General features: G+C 33.0%; 3 protein-coding genes across 3 annotated transcripts; 2 read left to right on the top strand and 1 right to left on the bottom strand.

Moving 5' to 3' along the window:
• Positions 1 to 27: 27 nt before the first annotated feature.
• On the top strand, positions 28 to 2213 carry LOC146924429 (lysM domain receptor-like kinase 3). Its single transcript, XM_085711853.1, has 7 exons — positions 28 to 48; positions 137 to 797; positions 1070 to 1103; positions 1217 to 1221; positions 1339 to 1479; positions 1701 to 1885; positions 2064 to 2213. The coding sequence occupies exons 1-7, from the start codon at positions 28 to 30 to the stop codon at positions 2211 to 2213; spliced, it is 1197 nt and encodes a 398-aa protein (XP_085567979.1).
• Positions 2214 to 10194: 7981 nt separating this feature from the next.
• On the bottom strand, positions 10195 to 12435 carry LOC146924430 (uncharacterized). The gene is made up of 2 exons (XM_085709464.1): positions 12296 to 12435; positions 10195 to 10871 (listed from the first exon to the last, which is right to left on the bottom strand). The coding sequence occupies exon 2, from the start codon at positions 10817 to 10819 to the stop codon at positions 10343 to 10345; it is 477 nt and encodes a 158-aa protein (XP_085565590.1). The 5' UTR covers positions 10820 to 10871; positions 12296 to 12435; the 3' UTR covers positions 10195 to 10342.
• A 2345-nt stretch (positions 12436 to 14780) lies between these two features.
• LOC146924431 (lysM domain receptor-like kinase 3) lies at positions 14781 to 16565 on the top strand. The gene is made up of 6 exons (XM_085709463.1): positions 14781 to 14855; positions 14944 to 15095; positions 15190 to 15281; positions 15398 to 15536; positions 15713 to 15811; positions 16199 to 16565. The coding sequence occupies exons 2-6, from the start codon at positions 15033 to 15035 to the stop codon at positions 16352 to 16354; spliced, it is 549 nt and encodes a 182-aa protein (XP_085565589.1). The 5' UTR covers positions 14781 to 14855; positions 14944 to 15032; the 3' UTR covers positions 16355 to 16565.
• Positions 16566 to 17417: the final 852 nt, after the last annotated feature.

The following is a 17417-nucleotide window of genomic DNA, read 5'->3' on the forward strand; positions in this document are numbered from 1 at the left end:
AAGTGACTATTACCCCTAAAATTAAACATGGTAAGCTTGAAAGGTCAGGTATATGTAGAGTCTAGAAATCAATTTTAGGTTATTTGAGTTAATTTCTTTTCTGCTTTTTGCTTTCCTTCAGAAGCCATTTTAATTTTCTGTGTCTCTTGTTGACTCAATGAAACTAAAAAATGGCTTACTATTGTTCTTTCTATTTCTGGAATGTGTTTTTTTCAAAGTAGAGTCCAAGTGTGTGAAGGGGTGTGATGTAGCCTTAGCTTCCTACCATGTCATGCTTCCATTTACGTACCAAAACATAACAAGTTTTATGCAATCAAAGATTGTATCAGTGTCTAGTTTGTCAGATGTTATAATAAGCTACAATAAAGACAGAGTATCCAAAAATGGCAATCTTTTTGCCTTTTCTAGAGTCAACATTCCATTCCCATGTGAATGTATTGGAGGTGAATTTCTGGGACATGTGTTTGAATATACAGCAAAAGAAGGAGATACTTATGATTTGATTGCCAATTCTTATTATGCAAGTTTGACTACAGTTGAGCTTTTGAAAAAGTTCAATAGTTATGATCCAGATCATATACCTGCTAAGGCTAAGGTTAATGTAACAGTCAATTGTTCTTGTGGGAATAGCCAAATTTCAAAAGATTATGGGTTGTTTATTACCTATCCACTCAGGACTGATGATACTCTTCAGAAGATTGCAAATCAGTCTAATCTTGATGAAGGGTTGATACAGAGTTACAATTCTGGTGCCAATTTCAGCAATGGAAGTGGGATAGTGTTCATTCCAGGAAGAGGTATGTATGCTCTCTCCTTTTGTTTCATCACCAAGACCTTGGTAAAATTGCTCTTAAGAATATATTTGTGTCTCGTATGCATGAATAATCAACGAAAAAGGGGCCATGATAATTTGAAATTTGGTAAAATTGCTCTCAAGGATGTATCTGCCTCGTATCCCGATCGATTCAACCTTCACTGAAGTTCATTACCCACCAAGCCCAACCATTGATTTGATTTTAGTCTAAGTATATTAAATTACTAAGTTAGTCTTTTATTCTTAATTTTGCAGATCAAAATGGAGATTATGTTCCCTTGTATCCTAGGTGGGTTATTTTGATTATCTCGCTTTTCATTTTGAATGCTTTATAGAAGTATGTATTGCTTCATATTTAGTTCTAGTTTTCTAACTTTCATTTTCCTTTTTTCCCTCTTGCAGATCAGGTTGGTATTTTGATGATTATGTTTTTAGCTTGATGGTTTTTCTTGTTCACAAAAAATATGAGAATGTAAAAAAGGTCAATGCCTCCTCTGAATTTAAAGTTGGTTCTATACGAACAGGTCATGCTAAGGGTGCAACTGTGGGTATAATAATAGCAGGAATATTTGGACTTCTATTATTAGTTATCTATATATATGTCAGATACTTCAAAAAGAAGGAAGAGAAAACTAAACTGGCTGAAGCACTTTCAACTCAAGATGGTAATAGTAGATTTTGTATTCTGTTCTTATAATATAAACACACATGTATCAATATTTGTGAGAGTTTAAGAAAAGAGCTTATCTTATAATAGAAGTTGTTTATTTATTTCAATAATCTTCCCATGATAGCTTATAGAAACAACTTACTACTTATAGGAAAAAGTTTAACCATATTTCCTCTGATAATAGTAATAGCTTATATTATCTGACTTTTGTCTCAGGTAGTGCAGAGTATGAAACTTCAGGATCCCGTGGGAATGTTACTGGCCTTACAGGCATTATGGTTGCAAAGTCAACAGAGTTCTCATATCAAGAACTAGCAAAGGCTACAAATAACTTCAGCTTAGAGTATAAAATTGGTCAAGGTGGATTTGGAGCTGTCTATTATGCAGAACTTAGAGGCGAGGTACGAAACTAAATGAGTTTGTTTGTTTGATTATATTTTTGTTTTAGTTTTGAACATGTTCTATAAAATATTTTCAAAAAACTGTTATTTTTTCTCATAACTCGGAAAGGAAAAAAAAAACCATTTTTTTTCTTCACATTTTTCATTGATTTCCTCTCATGCAACTTATTATACGCAGAAAACAGCAATTAAGAAGATGGATGTACAAGCATCGTCAGAATTTCTTTGTGAGTTGAAGGTCTTAACACATGTTCATCACTTGAATCTGGTATACCATCCTTTTAAACATCTTAAGCCATATATGATATATGTTGTGAATTCGTTGTGAAAACCACACCAATAATAAAACTTGATGCGTGGAGCAAATTAATACCAAGCAATCAAATGAAGCGGATGACAAAATAATTCAAACAAAATTAATAGCAAGAGATAAAGGAAGAAGGATAACACAAGAATATGTTTACCCAGTTCGGTCTAATGATGACCTACTCTGGGGGAGAGAGCAGCTCTCCGTTCCACTATAATGATATGAGTTTCTTTACAAAGAGATATTGAGTTACAAGAATCAGTCTTCAAACCTAATTCTACTCAAGTCCCAGCCTCTTCCCGTGACCAAGAGACTCAATCCTAATAGTGCTTTGTTCAAGGTGAATCAAAACAATCCCAACCCTAGTGTTTGTTTCCAAGAGAAATTCTCTATAAACCCTAGTTTGTATGTTGGCTTCTAAACCCTATTTTCTACACACATAATCATCTGATACAAGACTTATATTTATAGTGGAAAGCATCCCTCAAAAATTGGAACAAAACAGGCCCACAAGCTGTTTTATTTTTCTCCTCCTGCAAGAAATCGGCCACCGAGCTTGCAAAATCGGCCACCGATTTTTCCAGAGACAGAAGTCTCCAAAACCAGGTCAAAATCGGCCACCGTGTGGTACAAATCGGCCACCGATTTTGACAGACAGTATGCACATTTTTGCGTCACTTTTCAACAATTCTCCACCTTGACTCTAAAATAGTGATGATGCCAATTTAACCATCAATCAGCTTGCTGCTCTCTCCAACCTTCATCTATGCTTCAATGAAGTTAATCAAGTCCAAGTAATGCTTGAACCTTGATCTCAGTAATGATTTGGTGAACATGTCTGCTGGATTTTCTTCCGATGCTACTTTCTCCACCATGATCTCCTTTGTCTCAATCATGTCTCTAACAAAGTGCAAACGAATGTCAATGTGCTTTGTTCTTTCATGATAGACCTGATGATTTGCCAAATGTATGGCACTTTGGCTATCACAATATATCTTCACACACCCTTGACTAATCCCCATTTCTCCAATCATACCTTTCAACCATATGGCTTCCTTGACCCCTTCAACAAGGGCTATGTACTCTGCTTGAGTTGTTGAAAGAGCTACAACTGATTGTTGATTTGCCTTCCAAGTTACTGCTGTACTGAACAAAGTAAACACAAAACCTGATAGAGATTTTCTAGTGTCTACATTACCTGCATAGTCCGCATCCACATATCCCTCCAAAGCATCCCTTCCTGGTTGTGACCTTGTATACTTCAGACCACCTGTCAAAGTCCCATTCAAATATCTCAGAACCCACTTCAAAGCTTGCCAGTGCACTTGACCCGGATTTGCCATAAACCGACTTATCACACTTATTGCATAGGATAAGTCCGGTCTACTACAAACCATACTATACATGATGCTTCCAATCCCACTTGCATAGGGAGTACCCTCCATCTTGCTTTTCTCTTCATCGGATTGAGGACACTGCTTTATTGACAACTTTGTGTGAGAACCAAGAGGAGTGCCAACGACCTTAGAATCTTTCATTCTGAACCGCTCCACCACTTTCCTCAAGTAACCTTGCTGAGATAAGAACAGCTCACCTTTGTTTCGGTCCCTTATGATATCCATACCAAGTATCCTCTTTGCATTACCAAGATCCTTCATCTCAAATTCATCAGTCAATCTTTTCTTGAGCTTCTGAATCTCTTGCATGTCAGAACTTGCCATAAGAATATCATCTACATAAAGGAGAAGGTAGAGAATGACTTTCTCATTCCTTCTCATCATGTACACACAACTATCATAGTTGCTTCTCACAAAACCAACCTTTACTAGGAACTCGTCAAACCGACGATACCACTGCCTTGGACTTTGCTTCAACCCATACAAAGATTTCTTCAACATACATACTTTTGAATCATCTTCTACGAAATCTTCTGGTTGTTGCATATAGATAGTTTCTTCCAACTCTCCATGTAGAAATGCGGTCTTCACATCCATTTGTTCTAACTCAAGATCATACATGTTAACAATCGCCATAAGTACCCTTATAGAACAATGTTTTACCACCGGTGAAAAGATTTCATTGTAATCAATCCCTTTCACCTGAGTAAAACCCTTTGCTACAAGTCTTGCCTTATACCTTGGTGCTTCGACCCCTGGTATACCTTCTTTCTTCTTAAACACCCACTTGCTTCCCACTACCCTTTGATTCTTAGGTAATGAAACAAGTTTCCAAGTCTGGTTCTTTTCCAATGAAAGTATTTCCTCATTCATTGCCTTCAGCCAGTCCTTGCTTTCATTGCTTTCTAATGCTTCCCTGAAGTTCTTTGGTTCCGAGTCTTGCAATTCTTCAGCTGCATTCAAAGCATAAGATATGAGGTCAGCATAACCGTATCTAACAGGTGGATTAATTTGTCTCCTTTGCCTATCTCTTGCTAGCTGATAGTCAGGATCAATTGTTTCTTGGCCTTCACTCTCATTAGGTACTAGAGTCTGATCCTCCCCTTCCCTTTCATCAGTGGTAGGCTTCACCTCAAACTGAATTTTCTCTACCTCCGTTTCTGAGCTTGTATCCAGGTCTTTGCACTTCATCCCCATGCGGGTCTCATCAAAAGTAACATCCCTGCTTATAATAAATTTTGATCCTCCAGGTTCCATCTTCCACAGTTTGTAACCTTTCACACCTTCAGGATAACCCATGAAAATACACTTCACAACTCTAGCATCAAGTTTGTCCTGTCTGACATGAGCAAATGCTAAAGCTCCGAAAACTTTCAAATTAGAGTAGTCTGCCGGTCTCCCACTCCAAACCTCCATAGGTGTCTTGAGATCTATCCCTGTTGATGGACATTTGTTAATCAAATATGCTGCAAACAACTTCTCCCCAGAAACTCTTGGACAATCCAGCTCCCAACAGCATACATCTCACACGCTCCAACAAGGTCCTGTTCATTCTTTCAGCAAGACCATTCTGTTGAGGTGTGTATGTCACGGTTCTATGCCTCTTTATACCTCTTTTCCTGCAAAACTCATTAAACTGCTCTGAAACAAACTTCAGGCCATTGTCAGTTCTTAACACTTTCAGTTTAGTTCCAATCTGATTTTCTACAAGTGTATGCCATTCTTTAAATTTTTCAAAAGCGTCACTTTTATTCTTCAGAATGTAAACCCATACCCTTCTAGAATAATCATCAATAATAGACATGAAATATGAACCTCCCCCATGAGTTTTAACTGATGCAGGACCCCAAAGATCCGAATGAACATACTCAAAAGGCCTACTAGATTTATGCACACCCACCCCAAACTTCACCTTGTGTTGTTTGCCTAATGTGTAATTATCACAGAAATCTAGTTTGTTCAATTTTTCATTCCCTAGCAAACCTTGTTTAGCTAGCTTAACGAAACCCCTCTCACTGACATGACCTAACCTCAAATGCCACAGTTTAGTTATGTCCAGAGTGTCTACACTAGCAACCGATGCATGACCTATAACAGTGGAACCTTCTAAAATATATAAACCATGTATTTTAGACCCTTTAGCTATAACTAATGCACCAAGAGAAATTCTCATCATACCACGTTCAATTCTAGTACAATATCCTAGACCATCAAACATGCTTATAGATATTAAATTTCTCTTAAGTTCAGGAATATACCTCACATCCTTCAAAAGGAAATCACGGTCATCAAACATTTTGAGACGGATAGTACCCATACCTTGAATTTTGCAAGCCTTATTGTTACCAAGGCAAACAACTCCACCTTCTTTCAGCTCCAATGTTTCAAAGTACTCCTTTCTCGGACAGATGTGATAAGAGCATCCAGAGTCCAAGACCCAGCCCTTTTCAGGTTCCCAACTTGTCACAGTTAGTGCTCCAGCACTCTCATAACCTTCCTCTTCACTTGCAATCTGAACGGATGGATTACCACTTCCATTGCCCTTTCTCTCCTGACAATCTTTCATGAAGTGACCATAGTTGTGACAAATAAAACATTTGTACTTTGTTTTATTATCACCACCCTTTGACCTGGAATTCTAAATGAAAAATTTCAACCATGGATTACGTGGATTTACAAGGTAACCATGAAAGAAAACAAATTCATCTAATCATGCACTAATCTTTTATAAAAAAAATCATAATATTTCTCAACTTTTTATTCATGGTATGCATCAAAGAAAAATGACATAAATACATAGGTGTTCTCTATGTTTGAAAATTTAATAATGACATTTAATTTGGAAATTTTGTCTGATCTTCAGAAACTTTACTAGATACAATATGTCATAGAGGCAATCACGTTACCAAACTAATTAAAAACAATCACAATTTCAAATCAACAAACACATGAAATATGCAACAAAATAAGTTTAATAAAAATTTGTCACTATACCATGATCATTAATCATGACGAAAATATGAAACACATTTCATAAGCATGTCATATTTTTCTGCAAATAAATCGTGTACCTTTCACCATAGTCATGAATAAATAAGAACATGATAGAGTTCACATAAATTCTAAAGCATCATCAAAGCGTCAATCTTTCTCAAACCATCTTAACCCTATCATATCATATGGTCTTGTATCTTGAAGAACCCAATCTAAATATAACAATTTTAGCATATGGTCTTCAAGTACCTACAAAACAATTAATAGAACTTTCTAGGTACCCATTTTTCTTTGGGTCCTTGTGGGTTAATACCTTTCTTTACCCAAATAAATTCACCATAAGGAACACCAAAGTTTCTTATGTAGCAAGTATTTGGAGTATGCCCTTTTATGTTGCAATAAAAACATGTTAAATTAAGAACATAATGTGAACCAAAATTATTTCCTTTAGAGAAATTATTCTTAACATTTGAATTATTTTTCTTAAAAGAATTGTTAGAATAATTTATTCTTTTAGAATTAATTCTTTGATTCACATTCTTGGAAGAATTAACAACATGCATTTTCTTGGTTTCTATGTTGTTGGGATTTGTGCTTGCTTTTTTATTGGTGTTTGGTTTATCAAATTTAGAAAAACCAAGCCCGGATTTGTTGTTTGAATATCTTTGTTTACTAAGCACTTCTTCCAAACTATTTTGACCTTTTTCAAAATTTTTGATCACTTGATTTAATTCAACAATTTTTGTTTCATTTTCTTTACATTTATTACATGAAGAACTTTTAACCTTTTCTAATTCTACTTGTGCATCAAAAGCTTTTCTTTCAAGAGATACAATTTGTTTCTTTTGCTTTGCACAAGTTTTAGAGAGATTAATGCATTCTTCATACAATTCATTAAATGCATTTTGTAATTCTTCATAAGAATATTTATAATTTAATTCAGAATCACTAACCTCATTTTCTTCATCATCAGAATGATGAGACGCCATTAGTGTCAAGTTTGCACATTCTTCATTTTCTTCATGTGTTGTTTCCAAAGTGTCCCATATTTCTTTGGCCGTTTTGCATTTAGAAATTCTGAAAAACTCATCCATCCCAAGAGAGGATTGAAGAATGTTCTTCGCCTTTTTATCAAATAACACTTTCTTGCGGTCATCATCATCCCATGATGTTTGTGGTTTGAAACTAGTCACACCATTCACAATTGTGGTGGGAACATAAGGACCATTCTTGACAGCATCCCAAATTTCTTCACCTTGGGCTTCTAGATACGTTGTCATCCTAATTTTCCAGAAATCATAATGATCTCCGGTGAGACATGGTGGCCGGTTGACATCGGAACCTTCTCCTAAAAATAGTTTTGCGGAAGCCATATTCCTGGATCAAAAGGAGCAAGTTACCTTAACTCTTGCTCTGATGCCAATTGTAAGTTCAGATTGTAACCTAAGAGGGGGGGTGAATTAGGTTTCAAGGAATATTGGTTAATTTTTCAGAGATTAGCGTTGTTGATAATTTTTCCGGTAAATAATGATGAAGGTATAAATGCGGAAAAATAAAAGAGCAAGGGAAGAAGAAAAGACACAAGAGAGTTTATAGTGGTTCCCCTCTAAACCTTAGGGTCAGTCCACTCCCTTCACACCCCGCGAAGGAATTCACTATGTTAGAATCTTTGTTACAAGCAATCTCACCCCAAGACCCCCTAACAATCTTTCTAACATAAACACAAGAAAGAAACCCTCTCTCTTGATTACAACACAAACACCAAACACTTTTGGTGGACTTTGAATCTTTCCGAATCAAAGAACCTTTTACAACAATCACAAGATAGCACCCTACTATCTTAAACAATAATTCTCACCAACAATGGCAAGAAACTTTACAACAAAGTAATTGAAGAATAACAAATGTATGGCTGTATATCTTTATCAATATCACTCTAACAAATGGACTTAATGCTCAGAAAACTTTTTAATAAATGTTAAAGTGTAAGCAAAGTTTTCCAAACAACTTGAATGAAAGTTTGAAAGCAAGTGATATTGAAAATGTCAATTGAGATAATGAAAGTTGTTGTGTAAATTGTTTTGATTCTCAATTGAATTTATAGAGGCTAAAAAGATGTTTATGAAGCAATACTACTTTTCAAAAAGTTTTATCAATGAATAGAAACATATTTGAAATCACACCTATTCATAAAATATGTATGAAATGCATTTAAAAAAAGTTGCCGTTGGATAACATAAAAATGACGATTAAAAAATCTTTTCAAGTAATAGCCGTTGCCATGCACAGAACAATTAACTAGCCGTTGCACTTTATATCATACAAAAATGATATTAAGAGCACGTAATGCATGTATGTAAAACAGACATGCTTAAATATTATTCTTACTGTATAATGAAGCCATATACCCATTAAGACCAACACAAGAATAATATATTAGCAACTGTCTATACATATTTTTATGGTAAAAGTAATAATGCAATTTTCATAATAAACTAGGGCTTTTCATGTAAAAATATTTTCATGCAAAATCACATTATATAAAAATAATTTTGAGTGTGTGACTTATTTTCATGAAAGCTTTAAACATTGCTTTATATGGGGACTTAGAGAAAATGTTTGTAATTATTTTCTGAGCATTCTAAGTTATTCCATAAGTTAAGAATGATAAATCAAAAGACAAGTCATACTTACAAAGTATATAACAATGAAGCCTGAGTCTCATTATCTTCATTCTTTAATCTTCATCTTGTGCCTCCATAGTTTTTCTTCTTTTGTGATGTGAGTTTGTTATCATCAAAACCCAGCCAAATCTTAGAAGGAAATCTTCTTCACATGTAGCTTGTTGAGAAATTTATGTCGTAGAAGGTTAAGAATTGTTATGCCCTATAAACTTAATTAAAATTATAACGGAACATTTAAGAAAAATTACATAAAGATCAAATAAAATTAAAATTGCATCCTTTTTATCCTAAAAAACTAAATAATTAAAAAATGACTTGAAAGAACTGGGAAAAAAATAGTTAAGCAGAAAAATTGTAGTAAAAGTAATTAATATTTGTGTTACACGAATCGTAATTGCAAGTATACACAAATATAAAATACATACCTAATTTTTTTTCTCAAATCAATAATGTCAAAAAAGACCCCCCAAAAAAACTGTCACAAAAGATATACCAGCATTATAAATGTTACACTACTCGACGTTGAGGTGCCCACATATAGTGTATTGCATCGAATAGGATTATCTAATCTTCGAACCTAATACATGACAAGAAGTTATGAAGTCGTTTGAAACTTGTAGCCAACTGCACTTAGTGAGAAAAGGTTTTGTTGTAGTTGTTTATGTAATTTACCTCCAACAAAGCTATGGAAAACAAATACACACACAGTGTAATAATTCCCACAACAAACATTGTATCCTCAAATATAGTTGCATAGTTAAACTTAACCTGTCATCATTCAATTGTCAAGTGCACAATTTGATCCAGACCAACATTTTGGGATAAGACATGATAAGTTCTGGGATCATAATTTTTAGATCAAAAGATGCGTCAAGACAAAATAAAGTATGCATACATGCAAATCAAATAAAAAAAGAGCACCAACAATTGAACAATACTAGAAAATTAGTAAAATATACAAATTTTCAAGAGGGTGAGAAGTTAGAACATTGGGATTACCTAAAGCTTACTAAGTTGAAATCATAAGTGATAGAGAATTATATAAACAAAAAATCAACTAAAACTACCTTTGGTCTCAAGACATAGAAGCCAAGAGGAAATCCTTCTTCTTAATCAATGGAAGAGCTTTGAGAATCGCCAATCTGTTGGGATTTTCAGTCAACCAATTGATTGCTTTATAACGTAAAGTATCATCAATATCAATAATCATCTTCATTTCATTCAACACTTCTTGCACCATTTCTTGAGAATTTCCTTCCATCCTTTTTTTAGTAACTTGTAGAAGGTCTTTCAATGACTCAGCCATGTCTCTCATAATAGAATTGATTATCCCCTCTTCGTCTCTCTTCTTAGCACGAGTACATTGTACTTTTTTCTTTGTTGCGGAGCTTGGTTCCTCTAAATCAATATATTTGTTGTGATACCAAGCTATTGCACCCAATAGCATAGTAACAACACTACAAACAATGAAGATTGTTTCCTCGAGCTCTGCCACCTCTTCATTTCTTTTACGTTTTCTTGAAAGTATTGAAGGATCTACACTACTACCCATTTCTTTTTGCCAAGTAAGTATAACCTTCTAAGGCAAGAAAATGAAAAAAGGGCTGAAAGCAATACAATGAGTGGTCAGGGTAAGCATCACCAGCTAAGGAATTAGTAAAATATGGAAGATACAAAATCAAACATAATAAGAAATAGCTTGGAATAATCAAACTTGTATGGTAATTTTGTTACCCCGGACACCTCACTTATGCACCTTGAAAAAAGGTGAATTCTAGCCACTAGGCTACCAGACCAAAAAAAAAAAAAAAGAATGCACATATGCAAAACTAAGCATCAGCCAGCTCAAAAAGAAACAAAATGCATGAGGAAGAATAAGATACTATTTGAAAAATTGAAAATATATATATATATTAGAAAGTAAATAACAATTCTGAAAGCAGTTTCAGGACATATAGTTCTGTAAATTGTAGATAGCTTTGCATTCTCAATTTCGTAGAAAGAACCAAGAACACCATGTGAATTCTGAACTATCAGTAACAGCAGAAAGGCTATGACAGAACCATTCAAAACAGAAAGCATACAACAGAACCAGCAAATAACAGCACCATTCATCATCATAAACCATCAACCAATTTTTAGCTTCTTTCACCTCTCCTTCCTCATAAACCATCAACCAACTTATCATCATAGTTAAGAAATTGAAATATAGCAGATGTGTTCTAAAGTTCCACACAAGAAACCACAGATAGAGATAAATGTACAATCCACTTTTAAAGTTTTCCATAACATTCTTGTCTGCCTTAATAGAAGACAATGCCTATGGTCATTTCTTTTTAAAATAAAACCAAAATTCAAAACAAGGGAAATGTTTATCTAGCTAAGGCATATTAGGGATCAAAATTCTTGAATCAGAAACTTCAGTCCAAAATTGAATTCCACTCGAAACACACCAAAAACCACTCAACCAAACCTCCAATTACGATTATCGTTTTTCAAAGTGTTTGAATAACCAAAATTACGTAATTGCTTCTTATCTAGCATTCACAAAAAGTTTGATTTCATACAAGTTATCAAATTCAAAAGACTAGAGACTAGTTTCTCCTGTCAAATAGCATTTGCTCTTGAAACTATATACAGCAATTGTAAATTGAAATAATAGCATGATTCAATAATAGAGCCAACTCCTCTGCAGCACGGTGTTGGGTCACCAGGGGAGTTCGGGGGATTATCTAAATTGGACCCAGAGCAACCATACAAATGAGTTGAAAACCACATTTTAACCCAAAATCTTAAGGCAATGAGTTTATGCATCCTTCTAACACTTGCTACACAATACAACGACACTAATCACCGAAGGTGTGTCTGGCGTCGACACATGTCAGCTATAAAGCACTGATACTAGACACAACACTAACACCGACACATCGACACTAGTAGTAATTACTAATTAAGCAAATGGCAAATGAAATCAAGAGATGAAAGAAACATAGATAAAACAATTTATTCGAAAATCAATGAAAAATACCTTTCAATCGAACAACATTGCAGCATAATGAATCGCACTACAAAATCAACGAACAAATTATTGCTCGATCGCGTGTTTCTTCTGAAAAACCTAGTTCTAGATCTGCTTCGATTTATCTTCTTCAGGCAAAAACTGGGAAGAGAGAGGAACGAGTTGAGATAGAGAGAGAAGAACACTCGGGAGTTACAGAGAAGCTCATAACACTTCCGTGTTCGAGAGAGACGCGCAAAAGAGGAAGAGAAAGGTGTGGGAATCAACGAACAAGCTATATTAATTATCTTGGGTTAATTAAACAAAAAATGGTTTTTTTTTTAGCAACAAAATATTCGAAATTTCATTTTTAATTTCTACAAAGTATTATCGCATTTTTTTAATCTTGTAAAATTTTTTATCAGTATTTTTTGTTGTTGTAAAAAAATTTCGTCAACATTTTTTATCCATAAAAACCAAAGGAAAATGTCAAAAGGATTAAAAAATATGATTTTATTTTGTAGGAATTAAAAACAAAATTCTGAATATTTATAAGAATAATTTATTTAATTAAACCTATTATTTTTAGAGATTTTATTAAAAGTTTTGTGCTAAATGTGTAGTAAGTACATGCAGCAAAACTTGTTCCGATGTTTATCACATGAACCAATCCTAATTTGACATGTTTTCCCCACTTTGATTGAGTTTGGGTATGAGTTTGAGTTTTTCTCGTTTCAAAACACAGGTACGGGACAAGTAACAGGCATATAGCTACCCACCATGAATCCATACTCAAACTCGTTCCGAATGTAGAAAATTACCTTATTGCCACTTTATTGCACCTTTTATATAAAAATAGAAACCCAAACCCAAGGTATACTAATAAATTAATGTATACTAATAAATTTAAATATTGAAAAGGTTAAAACAATTATAATTTAATTCTTAATAATATTATGAATAAATAATAGGGTTAAATATGTTTTTGGTCCCTATAAATATGTCAACTTTTCATTTTAATCCCTCTAAAATTTTCCTTCAACTTTTAGTCCCTATAAAATTTTCAATCTTCACTTTTGGTCCCTCTTTTAAAGTAAACTCATATGTAAAATTCATATTATTTAATAAAATTTTCCGGAAAAATTCAAAATATTATAAGAATCACTCCAAAAAAAATTCAGAATTTTTTATCAAAACATGAATTTAATATGAATTTTTATATTTTTTAAGGTTAAAAATTCATATTTAATTTGTATTTTGTTAAAAAATTCTAATTTTTTATAAGAATTTGTTTTAGAATATTTTACACATTTCTGCACAATTTCATTAAAAAATACAAAAATTAAATTAAAAATAGGGATCAAAAGTAGTGATTGAAAATTTTATAGGGACTAAAAGTTGAAGGAAAATTTTAGAGGGACTAAAATGAAAAGTTGACATATTTATAGGGACCAAAAACATATTTAACCCTAAATAATATTGGGTTAAATATGTTTTTGGTCCCTATGAAATTGCGACCTTCTAAGTTTAGTCCTTACTTAATTTTAATAGCTTTTTTAATCCCTACAAAAAAAAATTACTTATAATTTTAGTCCCTGCTAAAATAAATTTTGTTTAATTATCCTTAAACTCTTAAATTTTTTAACGATTCTTTTTATACAAGTTTAGAACACTATGAAAGGTTCATTTACTAAAATCTATAATTTTTTAACATGAAATAAATTAAATATGAATTTTTTAAAACGACAAAAGTTTAAGATATAAGTAACAAAAATATGGACGTAGAAATCAAATTTTTGCGATATTTTTTTCGGAGGACCTTTTAATAACGTTCTTAACACGCCTGTAAAAAATTGTTGAAAAACTTAAGAGTTTAAGCATAAATTAAACAAATTTGGATTGAATAAGGACTAATATTGAGTGCAGAAATTTTTGGTAGGGATTAAAAATGCTATTAAAATTAAGTAAGGACTAAACTTACAAGGTCGCAATTTTGTAGGGACCAAAAACATAATTAACCCAATAATATTATTCATATTTACTTAACTAAGCCTGCTTGATAGACTTAAGAGATTTTTTTATGCTTTGCAGCCTGCTCTTTTTATCTAAATAAGCTTTTAAAAAAACCTAAGCTTCCTCTATTTTCGAAGAAAAAAAAGTATTGTATGACCTGTCGTAGGTTAGGTTGTAGGTCATTGTATGTCAGCATGGTCTATCCCATCCTCATAAGTTACTGAACCAAAAAAATGAATTTTATCCTCGTAAGTGTCTTAAGGATATTGTCTAAAGACGTCATAAAAGAAAAATGTGACTTATAATACAATTCAAGTTCTTGTCAAAGTCATGATACACAATCTTTTATAAAATAAAAAAATAGTAATTATTTCTTTTGACTTCTTAAACAATGTTAGAAAGACAATTTCAAGTCAATTGAACACAATCATACAAAAATCATTTTAAGAACTTAAAATTACATTAATTCCTTAGTGTAACACTCGATTTTTTCAATGGTTAGAAATTTTTATCTTGCGTTTTGCATAAACAGTTTCAATAAAGAAAGGAAACTTGGGTCAATATTTGCATGGTACAGGTATAAAAGAAAGGAAAAAAATACTAATATTTTTATGCGATCTTACAATATTGTCAAAATATTATTAATGATGGCAACATAATTCCAGGTAAAGAACCATTGCCATGGTCTAGTAGAGTGGAAATTGCTCTAGATTCAGCAAGAGGCCTTGAATACATTCATGAACATACTGTGCCTATGTATATCCACCGTGATGTAAAATCAGCAAATATATTGATAGACAAAAACTTACGTGGAAAGGTAGCTTTGTGACCAATCTTAATGATGATATATGTTCTAATTTTTCATTTTCTTCTTTAATATTAATTAAACTATGCATGGTTTTTAAATTCAGGTTGCAGATTTTGGTTTGACCAAACTTCTTGAAGTTGGAAACTCCACACTTCACACTCGTCTTGTAGGAACATTTGGATACATGCCACCAGAGTATGCTTTGTATTAAATTTCGAGTAGTTTCTTATTGTAGAAAACAAGCCTCTTTACTTTTGAATGTGTATGTGTTCCACAAATTTTGGTTTATTAATTAGCTTATTTATTTCCAGATATGCTCAATATGGTGATGTTTCTCCAAAAATAGATGTATATGCTTTTGGAGTTGTTCTTTTTGAACTTATTTCTGCAAAGAATGCTGTTCTGAAGACAGGTGAATTTGTTGCTGAATCAAGGGGTCTTGTAGCCTTGGTAGGTTTAGATACCCCTTTGTCTAACTGAATATTTATTAAGCAAACACTAAATTCGTATTATTTTTATAGTCAAATGCTGGTATGTTAGTGGTTCTTTATATTTCAGATTTAGTCAACATAATGTATTCACTTAAACTAGAACAAGAGTTACCCTTGATTTACTTTTTACTGCAGTTTGATGAAGCACTTAACCAGATTGATCCTTTAGAAAGTCTTCGCAAATTGGTGGATCCTAGACTTAGAGAAGACTATCCAATTGATTCTGTTCTAAAGGTGGGAAGCATTTACTTTAGCAATTTTTTTTCTCTTTTCAATTTGTGTTATATACTAAAAACAAAAATTGTTTGTGGTATAGATTTCAAATCAATATATGTAAAAGGTATTAACAAAATGAGTGTAAAGCTATCAAGCACGGACATTTCTCGGATTAGGCGTGTTCCGGTGTCGGACACGTATCGTGTTCGACACCAACACGACACCGACACTTATAATTATATTGAATTATGTGATTTTTTTAAAGTATTAGTGTCGGTGTTCGTGTTGTGTCCGGTACCCGTATCCGTACTTCATAGGTGTAAAGTTACTAAACTGAATTTGTTTTTGCTTTAGCTAGATTTTGTAATTGGACATAACTTAAGATGGTGAATGTTTGAATTATAGATGGCAGAACTTGGAAGAGAATGTACCAAGGACAATCCACTACTACGCCCAAGTATGAGATCTATAGTTGTTTCTCTTATGTCACTCTTATCACCTAGTGAAGACTGTGATGGTGACACTTCTGATGAAAATCAAACTATCATAAATCTCTTGTGAGTGAGATGAAGGTTCTCAGTGCCAAATTGAGCAATGTTTCTTGACTTTTAGAAGCATACAACAAAAGGTTTGTACTTTGTACATAAAACATATATTGCAGCTGGGAAGTTTTTACCTTGTGTTATTGATTCCATTTGTATTTCCCAAAACGGTTAAAAAGTCTTTGGTCCTCTTGTAATGATTCTTTAGTGAAGTTGTAAACACTAAAGTACACACTTTATATAAGTAAATATTTATTATAATAAGTTATCACCACAATAATCTTTGTCAAAAAATATTTAACACGGTGTCATATAAGTGCATATCATAAACCTCCATATGGTAAAAGATTGCCGGGATATGTGATAGTTTAAATCTATAAGTTTCTACTTTTCAACACTGTGTTTGGATGGGGAATGAAAGTGAAGGGAAAGATAGAGAAAGGAAAGATGATATGAGGAAAGAAAAAGAGTAGAAAGTGAGGGGATTATTTTGGTTGTTTGGTATAAGAGAAAGTGAAGTAGAAAGTTGAAGGAAAAAAAGATCTATATTTAATAATTGACAAAAATACCCTTGAGCAGAAATTATATATATATATATATATATATATAGGGGTTTGCTAGAACACACCCACTAGTTTTTATGTGGGAGTGTTTTAGCAAGTTATAACTAAAAAGTTAATAAATACACCTTAAGGTGTATGTTGCTATAACACACCTTCTAACAAAAACAAGTGGGTGTGTTTTAGCAAATCCTATAGGGGTTTGCTAGGATACACCCACTTACTTTTTAGAAGGAGTATTTTAGCAAGTGAATAACTAAAAAGTGATTAAATACACCCTAAGGTGTAGCTTTGCTAAAACACTCCCACATAAAAACTAGTGGGTGTGTTCTAGCAAATCCCATATATATATATATATATATATATATATATATATATATATATATATATAGACACACGCGTCTCTACCGTTTCAATGGAAAAAAGAATTGCAGCTAGTTGTGATATTAGTGCAATTGTAAGACAAAAAAAAAAAAAAAAAAAGCCGTAAATTGAAAGGAAAAAATGAAAGAAAAGGACAAG

Source organism: Medicago sativa, chromosome 5, assembly GCF_051527215.1.
Source record: "Medicago sativa cultivar Bolivia chromosome 5, Bolivia_mono, whole genome shotgun sequence".
NCBI lineage: Eukaryota > Viridiplantae > Streptophyta > Magnoliopsida > Fabales > Fabaceae > Medicago > Medicago sativa.